A 15795-nucleotide genomic window follows, 5' to 3' on the forward strand; every position below is an offset into this window, starting at 1 on the left:
GCTAGTTAGTATTAACAACATGTTCTTACTGCTGTTCATGGTGAGTGTAAAGTGTATTGCCAAATACTTAAAGTAAAGTTATCCCTTGTTAAGTTATTTAGCTACGTGAAATACAATGAATATCTTTGAATAATTATTTTAAAAACATCTAGACAGTGTTTCTTTTATTACATAACTTGGTCTCAAATTTCATAATACGTTATAGATCATAGAATTTGAAAATTTAATTCATTATTAATTTTATTATTATTATCACCTGCCCTTGATGGTTTAGCCAAAATGTATATAAAAAATATTGGGGGAATCATTGGGTTGTTGTCCACATATACAAAATAATATAAATATTCATATTGAATATTTGTACCTATTTTGTGCCTTTTTGTGCAAAACTAAAATTATGTGCCTCTATAGATTTTGCGTAGTATTCATGTAAAGCCGTGCTCTCCGATTTCACGTTGGAGTCCACATAAAATAATTTATTAATAACTCATTATCTATGTTGGCACAGAATTTAAAATTTTCTGTACAAATAGGCACAAAAATGGTACTTTTAAATTATATAAGCATAACTAAACCTTCTTTTATGTGCAGTTCAGCATGAATTTGAGGGCCCGTTTAAAAACAAAAAATGGGCGTTATGATCTACACTATATATTACAACTCAGTAACTTACATACATATGAGCACATCTAGAGATCTCTGCAAACTTGATCTGTATAGAAGATCTCCACAGTCACTTCTAGTGTTATATAAGACCCTAGTGCGGCCAGTTTTGGAGTATGGCTCTATTATCTGGTCACCATATCAGCTTGGCCATATTGAAATGATAAATAAAGTACAGTTAGGCTTCCTCCGAGTCCTAGGTGTCCGACTGGGCTATGAGTATCGTGCCCCACCAATCTTGGAGCTTCAGGAGCGCTTCAACGTCCAACCTCTCCATCTCAGAAGAAAGCTGCACGACATCCTTTTTTTGTTTAAACTGGTCCGTAGTGAGATCGATTCTACCGATCTACTGGAGGGAATTCATTTCCTGATACCGAGAGGAACACGATCTTCGGATACATTTGCTCACTTGTACTTACCAACTAACTACTCTCTCAATTGTGGATTGGCCAGATTGCAGCGTCTTGGAAACGAAGTCGGATCATAAGTTGACTTCTTCAATGAACAGTTGTCTTCCTTCAGAAGAAAATGCTCCAACATTATCTTTGTTATGCCTGTTTTGTAGCTGATGTTTGTTTGTTTTTCCTAAATCTCTTTCATTCTTGTTATTCATTCATAGATTTATTGTTGTTTGTTGTTATTTTTCCTCGTTGAACTTAATGTCATCATAGTTTATATTTTGTTAAATCTTGAGGAGATATTTGTTGTTGTTACTTTCAAAATCTAGCTTTTCTGAAGTCCAAATTAATATTAATTTTTTTTGTTATTATCTGTACAATACTTTGTTAATGTTATTATCTGTAATTTTTGCCACGTTGTTGTTTTATTGTTATTATTTTTGTTGCAATGCTGCTTTGTATTTTTGTTGTTGTTATCTTTTCATTCTGCTCATGTGCTTAAAACACATATTTTGTAAATGGTGTATCCGTTGATATGAATAAATGAATAAATGAATGAAGAACTTCCATTACTATATCCTTTTAGTGCACTATATTAGTAGGAATAGGTTTTATACTAGAATGGTATAATGCTAAACTGTAGCATTTCGTCTTGCATTGTGAACTTCTATTTGATAATGTTATGTAAACGCTTGATCAGTGAGCTATCATCGTTTATATTGTTGCAGGGGCTCGTGCCTCATATATGTGGAGTCAAAGGTAATACTTCTCATCAAAACAACATCAAATACAGATTTATAGACTCTTATTATTCACGTTTCAGTTTAAGATATGTCCATTAAAAGTTGAGAAGGGATTCAACGTCGGGGTGTATAAAACAAAAGCTTTTAACATTGAAAGGTTTCAATCTTTGTAAAATACTTAAGTTATATTTTTCATACTTAAAAAATATACCTCATGACAATTTTAAACGGTCAGGTTTGTTATGTACTTCTATAGTTATGTAAATACGTGTTCGTTTCGCCTATTAAATGAATACACAATGATGGGTTTTAATAAATAGTACGATTTAAGTCTTCCAATTATTAGGCAATATTATGATAATTACCCAGAATCTGCCTGATCTAACATTGAAACTGCTTTAAGTTATATATAAGTAAAAAATAACTTATATATTTGTATTTTAACATATTATAATATATTTCGGGTCATAGGTCGAAAGATCAAAGCCCATCCGTTACTCTTGTGTTCATAGAGATAAACGTCCTAATAGTTATAAACAAACCTAGATAAACCTAGATAAACAAACCTATTATGACTCTTTGTATTTATCAACAAATAAATTATTTTTTTTGGAGAGATTTACAAATTGGCATTCTTGTAGGGAGAAAGCGGATATTTTGAATTTTGATGACCTAATCTGGCTGATAAATTAAACACTTGTTATCGAATTACTTTAAAATTTTAAAATTTAGCAATTAAAAATCATAGTTATAAATACGGCTTTCATTCCATAATAAGTGCCAATTCCCATAAAATTATTAAATTACTAGTTACTCACTACATTTTCTAGTTCATGATGTGTCTACCGTGATACCCACCTATGCTGTCAACAGCAACAATTTGAAAACTACTTTGTATTCGGACGAAAGTATTATAAAATGTTTCCAAATGGAAAAAGAAGAAAGTTTTGATCTCGGACCGAATGAACACATACGCAACAAGTTTGTAGCAATACTCTACACTTCTCATCCATCTCGGACTGCAAATGTAATGCTGGCAGCCCTATATCCCGACTCTTGTTATTACAGTATTGGAAAGGAAATCAACGTAAAGGATGACGAATTTGAAGTACACCTGCATGGGAAGGGATGGGCGTACTTTAAGGATATAAAATGTGAAGGGAAGAATTTAGAAAGCAATCGCTTGCCTGATACATCGTGGTCTCTTCTAATACCCCAGGTAAGATCATGCCTAAGTAACGCATAGTTAAATGGCTATCACTGCAATTTTTATGACAAAAACTTTCATAAATTGTTTTATCAGTAACCTTGATATGGTTCATCAATGAAACCTGCATGAATAACCATTTGAATTACTTGGCGATGAGTTAAAAAAAACTTGATAAACAGAAAAACTTCAAATTTCATATATTACTTTTGAGTTATTTTTTATATGCTATACGCCATGTGATGTAGTGTGTTGTCTTACAGGACCCAAACGAATATCCTTACGACCCACATTTTGATAAATCTAAAGGTAAGTTAGACACACAAAAGTGTCAGTAGCATAAATCGTGAATACTAAAGATTTACTAAACTCACTTTACATAACTGTCACTAATACTAAACTGTACTAGATATAAGACCAAAATAGTTAAATTCAAACTTAAATGGTGTACCGATTTTGTTGTAAAAGGCAACAAATCAATACAGGTTAATGCGAAGAACAGTCAGCTGGTTTCAACAATAGATCAGTATAGACCAGAATGCACCACGCACTAAAGACGGAGAGGGGATAAGGTTTAGCCGGGCGGCCATCTGTTTAAATCAGTACTCAGTCCTTACCCAAGTCTCATCGTAGCTAGTTCGGTAAAATTGTTTATCGTTCGTGGAAATTAAATTCATTTCGCGGCGTTTGGTCGGCCAATCTTAAATTTCCTTAAAGTCGTTCAGCCTATATCCCTAAGGGATATAATTGCCTCGCGATCGGAAATTAGAATCAGTGTTTTTGTCAAAAAGTGCAAAAGTTCGTTACCGGCCAAACGCAGTCCGCCATTTGAAAATTTCTCAAACGATTCACGAGTTCAATTGATCGCGTGTTGTAGTATACCGGCTAGTTACGTTTTCCCATCCTTTCCCCTTTGTGTTATATTTGTGGACGTCCAAACTGTAAGTAATTTTGTGTATTTATTTGTTAAATTGAGATTTTCAGTGAGTCGCACTTTGGTAAATTTTCCTGTCTTGTTTTGTCAATTCATGTAGAATAAGCACATGTTCATAGGTTCGATCACAATTTGTTGATTTTTAAATCCATTCATATTGTTGCAATCCGCTTTATTTATTAGACTGTGATATTTCTATAGTATTAAGAATAAATATATGAAAATGTTTTTATAGGGTAATTCAGAGTTGCTTTGTAATATTTTTATATAGTATTTGAATTTTGCACAGAGTCATTATTAAAAGTACAATTCGTTACAGAGTGTCACAGTCAGCATTTTAATTTGGGGGAATCATTTAATATCAAAGGAGGGATTAGGTTGCTGGTTCGGCTGAATCGGGAAGTGTTATCGGAGGCTGTGCCAGTTTGCATATAGACGAACCGCCAAAGTGCCAAATTAGCTATAAAACAATAAGCAACGTTCCAGTAAATATTATTACGATTAAACGCAATACTGTTTAATCAGTTGACCTTCGAGAATCGACCTTCATATTTACATCGTTGGCCAACGAACAGGACTTGTTTGGCACTGGTCGTCTCAAATTAAATTAAATACCACTCCTCCGTTGACACCTTCGAGATCGGTGTGAAACCGCGCCAAATATTCCCCTTTGAATAAATCCGTTCAACATTCTCAGACAGATCAATTCCGTCTGATTGTGTCACTCAAGGTCATATTTTTATATTGCACCACACAATCAGAAACTGTCAAACTGGAATCATTGTAAATCTTAAATAATGCTTAATAAATCAAATTGTACTCACTTTTAGTTCTCAATAACCTGGTAGTTCTTTATTATATGCTATAGTATCAAATTGGTAAACAAAAGGTAATTCAGTAAATAATAGGCCACTACAAAAGATTCACCTTTTAAGTGCAACACTAAACACTAGTGTAGTAGTGAGCAAGTAAATTCGGTGTAGAATTAAGACTGGTAAATTGCTCTCATTAAAGGTATTACTTTTTTGGAAGAACTACAAACAGTGCCAAGGGCGTCCCCTAAGGACCTTTTGGGAATATTTATATTTTGCAGGGCCCACTCATATTTTTTCAATAACATCAAGCTTCCACTGCCAAAAAGCTCTGTCTGATATTTTTATTTTCTAGAGTTCTTCCAACCTAGGGGCAACCAACATTTGTAAAGAATTCATTAAAGAGCATTGCAAGGAGTAAATATATTTAAATACAATATTTAAATATATAAAAGTAGTAGGAGGGAGTTGTTTTTATTTTTCTTTACAAATAAATGATATCATCGCGTGATCTCTTGGTACTGTTTGTGTCTGTGCGATTCACTGAAATTGTTTAGATTATAAGAGATTCTATTATTATTGTTATTGTCGTTGTGTATTGTGCTGTAATTAATTGTCAATTGGTTTTTGTCATCGTGGAAAATTCGTTTTGTTAAAGTGAGATATATTATCGTAAATTGAATTATTTTCCTAGCGGGAAAAATGCACCAACAATTTGGGCCTGGGTATAATACAACTGCGAATGACCGACGCGATCGTATGTCAAGGAGAAATTTAGAGGAATTAATCGATTTAAATGCGCCGATACACCAAAACAATGAGTATATTCCACCAAATAATAATGGAGTTAGTTTAGGTAGACAAAATCCCGATTGTCGTTTACCGATCGTAAACGATGACGAACCATCGTCAAATAGACAAAATTCCGCTTGTCGTTTACCGATCGTAAACGATGACGAACCATCGCCAATTAGACAAAATTCTAATAGTTGTTTAATGGACCTAAACAACCACGAATTGACTGAAATGCTATCAAGTACGTCGAATGCAACTCAAGATAACAGTCATGCCAACAGCTCGTCGTACGTGGATATTCAACCTTCAAACGGCGAACGTGCGAGAGAGATGGAGATAGTCACTGCACAACAACGCGCGTCATTTCCTGTAGCGACTGGTTCACTGTCCACTGTTGCCCCGGTCAGTGCCACTGTACACCACCCACACCCACACACTCGACCTCTCACATACACTCACCATGACACACACGTACACGCTCACGCATACAATGTTAGTCAATCACTTACTAAAACCGATCAAATTGTGGTAATTGAACTGATTAATAAATTGAATACAGTCGACGGCACAGATGAACTTGAATTAATTTCATTTCTCAAAAACATCAAACCAATATTTGATATTTCTCCGAATTGTCATACAGAGATCATTAAACTTATTATCCCTAAGGTCAAAGGTCAAATGTTCCAATTGTTTTTAGAAGCAGTATCGAGTAACGCACGCTGGAATGTCTTACATGACGAGATATTACACAGATTTATTCCGTCAATTAGGCGACGAGAGATTGCATCGTTTGAGTTAGATCGACCACAACAACCGAATGAAACTTTTTCAGAATACGTCGATCACATCATATCTATCGCATTCGCTTTAAAATCGTCAATGTCAGAAGGCGAGGTGATTGAGATTGCTTTGACAAAATGTAATCCAACTGTTCGAAGTCATTTTTCGTTCGGTCAAATGCCACAAAGCTTATTTGAGCTAAAATCATTCGCAAATAGAATCACTAGTTCAATGCGTGCCGAAGAGAGATATTTTGGTAATGCAAATCGACGCCCATTGATTAATTCATCGCCTAGGGTTGTGAATCAAACTCGTCACAATCCAATTACGTCGCAAAACGATCTACGTAACAGACCCAGGGAAAGAATTGTAAAATGTTATCGTTGTCAAGGTGAAGGTCATATCGCTAGGAACTGTAGGGTTTCTTTAAACTAGATTCCGACGTTGTCAAGGGCACACAACGTCGAACTGTAAAGTTATCGCCCAACAAAAGTATGCAAGCAACAGATGTATCCGCGAAACTGCCGCTAATTAAGGTATTGTTTGGCAACAATATAGACTGCCTATCGCTGATAGACACTGGCAGTAGTAGGTCATTGATGAGTAAAACGCTTTTTAATAAGTTGCGAAGTGCTAATTTGATCAAACAGTCAAGTAAAATTAATCAATCAGTAGAAGTCGCGAACCGCCAGAAGATAACTGTGCGGACAGAGGTCAAAGTTCATTTTAAGATAGATAATCTGTCATGGGACTACAACTTCTGGGTAGTCAATCAACTTCCGTTACAGTTAATATTGGGGTACGATTTTATGAAGTTTGCGCGAATGTCCGTGAATTTAGGTGATTCAACAGCGGAGTTTAAGTTTAGGGAGAGTGTTAAATCATATTGTTTGATAGGAGAAGGAGAGATCCCAACTTGTGATAAACCCGATTTAGGTGATTCACCGCTCACAGACGACGAACGAAATAAATTCGAAAACCTACTTCGACAGTTTAGCGACGTTGTCACAGACAAAATCGGCTTAGCCAAGACTGAGCCTTACAAAATTCGTTTTAGTAAGGATATTGTGCCATTCCGACAAAGACCTTACCACGTCCAGCCAGATAAGATGGTAATAATGAGAAATACTGTGCAACAATTATTAGATGAAGGGGTAATAGAAAAAAGTGTTTCAGAGTTTAGTTCTAGCGCCTTCCTAAGACCAAAAAAGGAACCCGGAAAATTTAGATTGGTAGTCAATTATAAAGAACTAAATAAGTTTATTGAAATGGACAGTTTCCCACAACCAGAAGTAGATAAAGTTTTTCCTTATTTTAAAGATGCTCGTTATTTCACTACACTTGATTTGAACAATAGCTATTACCAATGCCTATTACACCCTGATAGTAGGAAATACGCCGCTTTCAATGTAGGATATGCCTTATATCAGCCTCGTACTTGTCCCCAAGGAATAAAAATCGGTAGCCAGGTGTTAGGACGCATAGTCGACGAAATGCTAGGAGACTTAAAATTTAAATGTGTAATAAACTTTGTCGACGATCTCTGCATTTATAGCGCAAACCCACAGGATCATTACAATGACTTGAAAATGGTTTTGGAACGTCTAAGGGCCGCCGGACTTACAATCAAACCCAGCAAGGTCACCTTGGCAAAGAGGGGCATGCGTTTCCTGTCACACATAGTAAAGGATGGCAAACTGTATGTGGACGATACTAAAGCTGAAGTTATTAGTAATTTTCCTCGACCACGCAATTTAAAGGGTGTGCAACGATTTATCGGCATGGCTGCTTTTTATGCCAAGTTCATACCTAATTTCTCCGAAATCAGTAGACCATTGAACTACTTGAAAAAGAAAGGCGTAAGATTCAGGTGGGGTCCCGATCAACAATCTAGTTTCGACAAAATAAAGCAAACATTGTCCTCACCCGTCGTACTTCATCTTCCAGATTGGTCCAGGAGATTTATAATGTCGTGTGACGCAAGTGAAAACGCCGTAGGAATTGTCCTGGAACAGGAAATTAATGGCAATAATGTTCCAATCGCTTTTGCCAGCAAAACATTCTCAGGTGCTCAATTAAAATACAGCATGTATTTGAAGGAATTTGCCGCTGTATTGTACGGCCTGGAAAAGTTCAAGGATTATCTCACTGATAACCCATTCATCCTTAAAACCGATTGTATGGCTGTAACATATGTTATGGGCTCCGACAAGACTACTGGTATGTTAGCGCGTTGGAAACTACGATTTTCACAATTTCCATGCGAGAAAATCGAGCATTGTAGGGGCACACAAAACATAGTAAGCGACGCTCTAAGCCGGATGTTTGAAGTCAATGAACCACAACAGACTAAAACCCCAGCGCCACAAAGCAACGTTGGCCCCTACCGAGTCAAAGTCAACAAACAACAGCCGACTAAAACTCTCACACCACAAAATGATGTTGTCCCCGAACAAGTTTTCTTTCTACAACACTTCCCTGAAACCTTTGAGTCACTGAGTTCGAAACAACGCGAAGACCCACAGCTCCTCAATATTATAAATAACATCGAAGATGGAATCGACGTACCGAATTATTTTATAAAAAAGGGTATACTACGTTATCAAAAAAACCCCAGAAATCCGTCTAAAATCGTCGTTCCGACTCAAATGAGGAAAATGTTAATGAAATATTTTCACGACATTTCAATATCAGCTCACCTAGGAATAAAAAAGACTATCGGGCGAATCACACGCGAATTCACATGGGAGAAAATTTTCGACGAGGTTAAGCAATTTGTCAGATCTTGTAGCCTTTGTCAGCTGTCTAAACCAGCTCAAGCGCTAAATATTGGCCTGATGAATTCTAAACCTCCCGAAAGATGCTTTGAACGACTACACATCGATACCTTTGGACCATTAATACGAACCGCAAATGGAAATATGTACGCATTAGTTTGTGTCGATACATTTTCAAAGTTTAGTTGGATTATTCCATTAAAGAAGGCAAACACCAAAACAATCATTGCAGCGCTAAGGGAAAAAATTTTCACTCAACATGGTTTCCCAGAAATAATTGTATCTGACAACGCATCCATTTTTAAGTCAGAAATGTTTAAAAGTTTTTTGTTCAGCTTAGGGATCAAACACATCAATACTTCTGTAGCTAGGCCAAACTCAAATCAGTCAGAAAGAGTCAATCGCAATCTGAAAATAGCGTTAAAGATATTCCATTCGCAAACACAAAAACGCTGGGATGAAAATATCGCATATTTAAACATGGGTTTAAATTCAGCCGTCCACGAAACAACCAAAGCGACGCCTGCGCGAATTTTCTTAGGACGAGAAATTAATCATCCATTGCAATTACAGTGGGACATCGATCAGGAAAACGATACTGACGTTACAGAGGATTGTATCGCAAAAATCATGGATAATATTAAATCAGCCCATCGCAAAAGTAGCGCCAGATATAATAAAAATAGGAATCCATCGCCGTTCCAAGAAAACGATTTGGTATTATATAAAAGGTACATACCAAGTAATAAAGCCAACGAAGTATCGCACAAATTGACTCAAACATGGAAAGGTCCATACGTCGTAACCAATGTGTTAAGTTCAGTAAATGTCAGAATTGAATTAGTCGAGGATCCCAGTATAAATCGAGTAGTTCATGTATGCCAATTGAAAAAATATTATCAGCGGTAGGTGGATCGAATCGTATCGTATTGTTTTGTATGTGTTTAAATGTTTAAATGTGGTAACGTAAGAATCTTTATATTGTATTATATAAATATTGTTGTGAAAAATTGGAGTAACAGTGAGTGATTTCCCTGACAGTGAATAAAAATCGATGATGTGCAACGGTGTAAGTGTGCTGGGCGACTCGCAGGCCAGAAGGATGTGTGAAACATGGACTATAGACGACCCCAGTGTTGATCTCAATGCCAGTGGGACCCGAGGCGGTTGGACAACCACAGACTTAAAATCAGCATTAAGACCCATATTGCCTCATCTCCACAAAACCTGTTTTATTATCTGCTCCATAAATGATATATTCAAGAAAGTACCCCCGAATCAAACCAAATCAAATCTTAAAATCATTACAACCCTCATTAAAGCCAGCAATAGAGACATTATAATTTCGACCATTCCCCCCACCCTCAACAGAAACCCACAACATCAAAACCAAATCAAACAAATCAATGTGTTTATACAATCGTTACATAATCCGCCCAGAGTACGAGTGTTACAATTTCATAAACAATTCCAACCGTTAACTACAATAAAGAAGAATGAATACTTCAAACACACTTATAAAAACGGCAGAAGAGATATTGTCCATCTGTCGAGAGAGGGTTATCGCCTGCTTATCGCATCACTGACAACAATGTTATCGCCGCTCTCTGTCTAACCATTGTTGAGCGCCCGCCCCACCCTCCCCAGCTGACAGCACTACTATCGGACCATTGTTGGGTCACTGTGCTACTGATCCACTAGAGCCAATACACCTGTGCCACTACGCTGCCGACCAACAACAATGTACGAGCCCAGCTGTTCACCACCTCGGACAACACGCTCTGCTGATTACCACATGTGGTAAATCATAGTGTCTATTCTGTGCGCGGGATGCCTTTGTGTGTTTAATGAGGAAATGATCAGTTGGTGTCCTTGTCATAAAATAGATCATTGTAATAGTTTAGTATTGTTGTTACCATTATTTAAATTGTTGTTGCCTGATTGTTGTCGTTATTGTTGATTGTAAATTGTAATTGTGTTCATGTGTATCGTCGTGGTCCACCGGCTAGGCCAAAAATGCTCCGAGGTAGTACGATAGGTTTGACTGTCCTAGGCCGATCACGGATCATTTTTTTCTGCTAGGGGGCATTTTGTACCGATTTTGTTGTAAAAGGCAACAAATCAATACAGGTTAATGCGAAGAACAGTCAGCTGGTTTCAACAATAGATCAGTATAGACCAGAATGCACCACGCACTAAAGACGGAGAGGGGATAAGGTTTAGCCGGGCGGCCATCTGTTTAAATCAGTACTCAGTCCTTACCCAAGTCTCATCGTAGCTAGTTCGGTAAAATTGTTTATCGTTCGTGGAAATTAAATTCATTTCGCGGCGTTTGGTCGGCCAATCTTAAATTTCCTTAAAGTCGTTCAGCCTATATCCCTAAGGGATATAATTGCCTCGCGATCGGAAATTAGAATCAGTGTTTTTGTCAAAAAGTGCAAAAGTTCGTTACCGGCCAAACGCAGTCCGCCATTTGAAAATTTCTCAAACGATTCACGAGTTCAATTGATCGCGTGTTGTAGTATACCGGCTAGTTACGTTTTCCCATCCTTTCCCCTTTGTGTTATATTTGTGGACGTCCAAACTGTAAGTAATTTTGTGTATTTATTTGTTAAATTGAGATTTTCAGTGAGTCGCACTTTGGTAAATTTTCCTGTCTTGTTTTGTCAATTCATGTAGAATAAGCACATGTTCATAGGTTCGATCACAATTTGTTGATTTTTAAATCCATTCATATTGTTGCAATCCGCTTTATTTATTAGACTGTGATATTTCTATAGTATTAAGAATAAATATATGAAAATGTTTTTATAGGGTAATTCAGAGTTGCTTTGTAATATTTTTATATAGTATTTGAATTTTGCACAGAGTCATTATTAAAAGTACAATTCGTTACAGAGTGTCACAATCAGCATTTTAATTTGGGGGAATCATTTAATATCAAAGGAGGGATTAGGTTGCTGGTTCGGCTGAATCGGGAAGTGTTATCGGAGGCTGTGCCAGTTTGCATATAGACGAACCGCCAAAGTGCCAAATTAGCTATAAAACAATAAGCAACGTTCCAGTAAATATTATTACGATTAAACGCAATACTGTTTAATCAGTTGACCTTCGAGAATCGACCTTCATATTTACATCGTTGGCCAACGAACAGGACTTGTTTGGCACTGGTCGTCTCAAATTAAATTAAATACCACTCCTCCGTTGACACCTTCGAGATCGGTGTGAAACCGCGCCAAATATTCCCCTTTGAATAAATCCGTTCAACATTCTCAGACAGATCAATTCCGTCTGATTGTGTCACTCAAGGTCATATTTTTATATTGCACCACACAATCAGAAACTGTCAAACTGGAATCATTGTAAATCTTAAATAATGCTTAATAAATCAAATTGTACTCACTTTTAGTTCTCAATAACCTGGTAGTTCTTTATTATATGCTATAGTATCAAATTGGTAAACAAAAGGTAATTCAGTAAATAATAGGCCACTACAAAAGATTCACCTTTTAAGTGCAACACTAAACACTAGTGTAGTAGTGAGCAAGTAAATTCGGTGTAGAATTAAGACTGGTAAATTGCTCTCATTAAAGGTATTACTTTTTTGGAAGAACTACAAACAGTGCCAAGGGCGTCCCCTAAGGACCTTTTGGGAATATTTATATTTTGCAGGGCCCACTCATATTTTTTCAATAACATCAAGCTTCCACTGCCAAAAAGCTCTGTCTGATATTTTTATTTTCTAGAGTTCTTCCAACCTAGGGGCAACCAACATTTGTAAAGAATTCATTAAAGAGCATTGCAAGGAGTAAATATATTTAAATACAATATTTAAATATATGAAAGTAGTAGGAGGGAGTTGTTTTTATTTTTCTTTACAATGGTCCTAAGTAATTTTGTGAGTTGGCCATTAAATTATATGTAGTTATATAGTTGCTTTTTTATTAAGCTTACAAGGTGATAACATCTTTATCGTTTATCATCACGTTGTTTTTTTTTCGAAAGACTAATATAATTAGGGTAAGTTTTTCATCAAGGTTTTAGGTCTAGATTTAAGTATTCTTTTGATAGGCATGTGGCTTACGGTAAACTCTAAAGTTTGTGTTACTTTATTTATAGATTACAATGATTTTGATTTTCAGTTATAGACGTTCTTACTGGTTTTCAACAACACTCCTATGGTATTTTAGAAAACATCAAAATTACTGTCCATACCGAAACAGAATTTGTTTTAAAATGCTACGAACTAAATGACGAAGAAAGAGAGAAATTAGATTCTAATGCAAAGTACGTGTCGATTCTATTTAATGACATAGAAGGTACAAACAGAGTAGCCTTACTTATCATGACCACTTGTGATAATATGGACAAAAACATTATAAACGTGAAAGACAAAAAGATGGAAGTATGGTTGTTGAATGACAAATGGGCGTACTTTGAAAATGGCAAGTGTAAAGGAAAAGAATTTGTAAATAGCCAACTTCCCGTCACAGTATGGATATTGCAAGACTCAAAGAAAGAGGTATGGCAGTTGTTGTTGAAATAGCTTTAATTTAAATAGTTAATCTTAAATGCAAGGGAAGATTTATTTAATAAACAATTAAATATAATATAACAAATTGATTTAACTTTTACGAACACCCATAGTAAATTCTTATTAGTCTTAACCTTTTTTATTAGATTATATAATTTGTTTATTAAACAAAACATGATTCTTAAAAGTATAAAATGGTATGTACGATTGTGATCGTGTTTGAACTCAATTTTAAATCGAAGGATGTGAGTGAGCGATGTTAAGTAAAGCAACATACAGTAAAAATACGTGCGTACTTTACAGCATGCATAATGTCATGGGGATGACTTCATAAACATTTGTATTACACCACACATATGCACACATACTTACATAAACCTTGACGCGTTTGTCCCCTTTCTTTCACTCGACGAAAGACAGATATTTACTAGATAACCGATTTTTGACGAGGAAAAGAAAAAAAATCAAAATTTTACTACTGATATTTTCAGATTAGCTTATGGGATGTTTCAACTGCATTTAATAACAAACTTTCTTTTGCGTTTATAGGATATACTGAAAAAAATGAGCCAAGGACTTGGACAAGGTAAGGATAGTTATTTATGACTTATACGAAATCATCTACTGGGTCTTTTTTATTCACATTCTATGATGATTAAACTAAAATTGAAATGCATTTTTTTGTATCACGTAATGTACGCACATTGTTACGGGATGGGTACTAATACTATAGATGAAAACACGTATTTAAGTCACATACATGTTGGAGGTAATCACGTGTTCAAGGCGGGTATGAGAATGAAAGAGAGAAGATCCGGCACACGGTCACCTCATGCAAGTGGTGTGATCGGGTTCCACCAATAGGATTTATTAGACAGAGTATGATTTACAGTTTGAATGTTCCGTTGAAAGAGTAATAAAACATAAAATAAGACATGAATAATTAAGACGCATATGATACAAAGAATGATACATATATATATATATTTATATATATAAAACACATTTAATGACTTTTTTTATTACGGTAGTGTTGACACTATTGTATTTTTACCAGCTGTTAGATGTAAACGCAAGTAGTGAATTGCATATAAGATACTATTAAGCCAATAGTCTATAGTTAGTGTTTTGTGGATAAAACGTTTAAGACCAAAATTCAAACTTAAATCTCCTAAGTTATTTTATGGGTTGGACATAAAATTTTATGTAGCCTTCATAGTTGCTTTACTATTAAGGTTACAAGGTGATTAGCTAAAACCTCTTTCGTTCATTAACTCGTACGTAGAAACTTTAGATTTCAGTTGAATGCTTTCTCCTCTAAACACTTTCTATATGATATTAAGATTATCCTAAGGACTTGAACTAACACATAACAAACAAGAGATGAAGGGAATAGGAAAAGAATTAAGTTTACGAGAGTATATGCGTTTGCAACACAAACTAAAATGAAATAAATAATACAAGTTAAACCGGTTTACCGTGCCTTTTATCAACAAATTGCATATGAATGACTAAATCATAACCAATATTTGTACAGGAAATTCTATTAAACATTTTAGCATTTTTTGTTTTATACGTTTTACCTAAGGGACTATGTTTTATCTATGTTATTACTATTTTTTTCAGTTTTGACAGCTAAAGCCTATTTGCCAGAACAGATTGCAGAAATCAAAAAACAAGTTAAGCTAGCTGCGTATTACAAGGAGTTTGTACTGCATTGCTATGAACTTGACAAAAAGGCAACATTTAAATATAAACTACAACCAGACGTATCTTCAAAATACATAGCAACAATCAAGAATACAAATGAAAAATCCAAAGTAAAATACTTGCTAGCCTTATTGGTTTTAAAATCATGTGATAACATGAACAGAGACATTATAAACATAGCTGTTGACGGTTTTGGTTATGAAGTTAGTCCGGGGCAGTCGAAGAGATTGATGCATGTTTCACATAATGTCTTTCAAACGTTCACTAGGACGATGTCTTACCCTTATTGTAAGTGGACATTGCAAAAGCCTTAAGATGGCAAGAAATGAGCAGTTGGACCAAAATACTCTTCTCAGTTACAACCAAAACAAAACATTACCTGATTTGCTCAGATGATCAGCTAAATATACATCTTTGACAAGCATTAAAATACCCCAGG

The 15795-nt window shown here is 35.6% G+C and overlaps 1 protein-coding gene across 1 annotated transcript; it reads left to right on the top strand.

Moving 5' to 3' along the window:
* LOC128994087 (uncharacterized) lies at positions 1-15795 on the top strand. Its single transcript, XM_054418332.1, has 7 exons — positions 1-40; positions 1790-1820; positions 2635-3023; positions 3275-3320; positions 13255-13634; positions 14196-14232; positions 15273-15795. Exons 1-7 carry the CDS (start codon positions 20-22, stop codon positions 15668-15670), a joined length of 1302 nt encoding a protein of 433 aa, XP_054274307.1. The 5' UTR covers positions 1-19; the 3' UTR covers positions 15671-15795.

The sequence above is a fragment of the Macrosteles quadrilineatus genome, unplaced genomic scaffold (genome assembly GCF_028750875.1).
Source record: "Macrosteles quadrilineatus isolate MER2022 unplaced genomic scaffold, UCM_ALF_1.0 Scaffold_5__1_contigs__length_97177068, whole genome shotgun sequence".
Lineage (NCBI taxonomy): Eukaryota > Metazoa > Arthropoda > Insecta > Hemiptera > Cicadellidae > Macrosteles > Macrosteles quadrilineatus.